This window comes from Rhincodon typus, unplaced genomic scaffold (assembly GCF_021869965.1).
Source record: "Rhincodon typus isolate 14 unplaced genomic scaffold, sRhiTyp1.1 hic_rhity00004408, whole genome shotgun sequence".
NCBI classification, from domain to species: domain Eukaryota; kingdom Metazoa; phylum Chordata; class Chondrichthyes; order Orectolobiformes; family Rhincodontidae; genus Rhincodon; species Rhincodon typus.
The window spans coordinates 1-1,378 of NW_025970046.1; the positions used below are offsets into that span (position 1 = coordinate 1).

General features: G+C 46.3%; 1 protein-coding gene across 4 annotated transcripts in view; it reads right to left on the minus strand.

Moving 5' to 3' along the window:
* Positions 1-6: 6 nt before the first annotated feature.
* Positions 7-1,378, minus strand: part of LOC125481943 (histone-lysine N-methyltransferase EZH2-like) — a 13,066-nt gene continuing 11,694 nt past the window's right edge. For all 4 annotated transcript variants that reach the window (XM_048593889.1, XM_048593887.1, XM_048593890.1 and 1 more), the window contains one exon: positions 7-592. In XM_048593889.1, the coding sequence (XP_048449846.1) occupies positions 397-592 (196 nt within the window). In that variant the 3' untranslated portion in view covers positions 7-396. The remainder of the gene's footprint in view (positions 593-1,378) is intronic.

Here is a 1,378-nt window from a genome sequence, read left to right on the forward strand (position 1 = left end):
CAGTTACACACTCACACCAGGGCAATACAGACACAGTTACACACTCATAGGGGATCTTTACAGTGTAAATGGGTCCCAATTGGCTGTGACTAGCCCACTGGGAGTTTGTGCCTTGGCCAGAGGTATGATGGGTGAGAATCTTGGAGGCTGGGGAAAAGATATGAAAGTAAATGTGAGATAGTTTAGCTGCTGCAAGATGCCTTCATCTTCAGTACTTCCCTGACAGTGTTTGAGCTGTTACCAGTTTAATGCAATGCTTATTCCACCTCTCCCATGCTGCCCTTCAGCCCCAGTATCACTGCTATCACTGACTGGCTTCGACATGGGAACTCTCTCCAATGAGACACACAGATCAGAGGAGCAAGGACAGCCCAGGCCTGACAAACACACAGGATTTCATTGCCCCACAACAACTGGGCAGTACTCACGGTGCAGGAAGCAGTCATACTTGAAGCAGCGTCTGCAGAAAAGGGTGTGGAAGGAATGCAGGGACTGTTGGCGCTGCACAGACTTAGCATTAGGTCCATCAATGTTCGGAGTGCACTCTGGAGGGGCTGCTGAGGGATCACAGAGTTTTGTCAGCTCCCAGTACCTGAAAAGCAGGAACATCACTGATCAGCTTAGTCTTCTCTGCGATCCTGGGGGAGGGAGGTGGTTTGGTGGTGTGTGGGTGATGGCTGTGGAGGGGTTGGTGGTGGTGACAGGGTGTGAGCCCAGAGGGAAAAAAACAAATGAAGTGGAGGTGCCGGTGTTGGACTGGGATGGACAAGGTCAAAAATCACATGACACCAGGTTATAGTCCAACAGGTTTATTTGAAATCACAAGCTTTCAGAGCATTGCCCCTTCGTCAGGTGAAGTGAGAGAGAAGCTCACAGAACACAGAAATTATGGGCAGAGAGATCAAAAGATCATACAAATGGTGTGAGTGGAGTGTCAACAGGCCAAATGATAGATCTCTGCAGGTGATCAAGAGTGTCACACAGTATGTGTAAACAGCTGAATAAGAAGTGAAGGGATGGCCTATAATCTGATTAATTGAGTCAGACAGATAATTACAAAAAATTAAAAATAAGGTGGTGCTGGAGACAAACTAAATGACTGGAATAACATGATAAGTATAAGAGTCACATACCACAGGTCTAACCAAAGTAACTAGTAATCCAAAACTGTACAAACTAATTAAGGTAGAGAGATTATAACAATCCATCAAGGTGATGGTGTCAAAACAGGACAGAAAGGAAAATTTGACAGAACGGTACGGTGGAGTCACATTTAGTGCAACGTGAATCCAAGATCACAGTTGATGCCATCTTCATGGCTGCGGAACTTGGCTATCAGTTTCTGCTTGGCGATTCTGCGCTGTTGTGCATCTCGAAG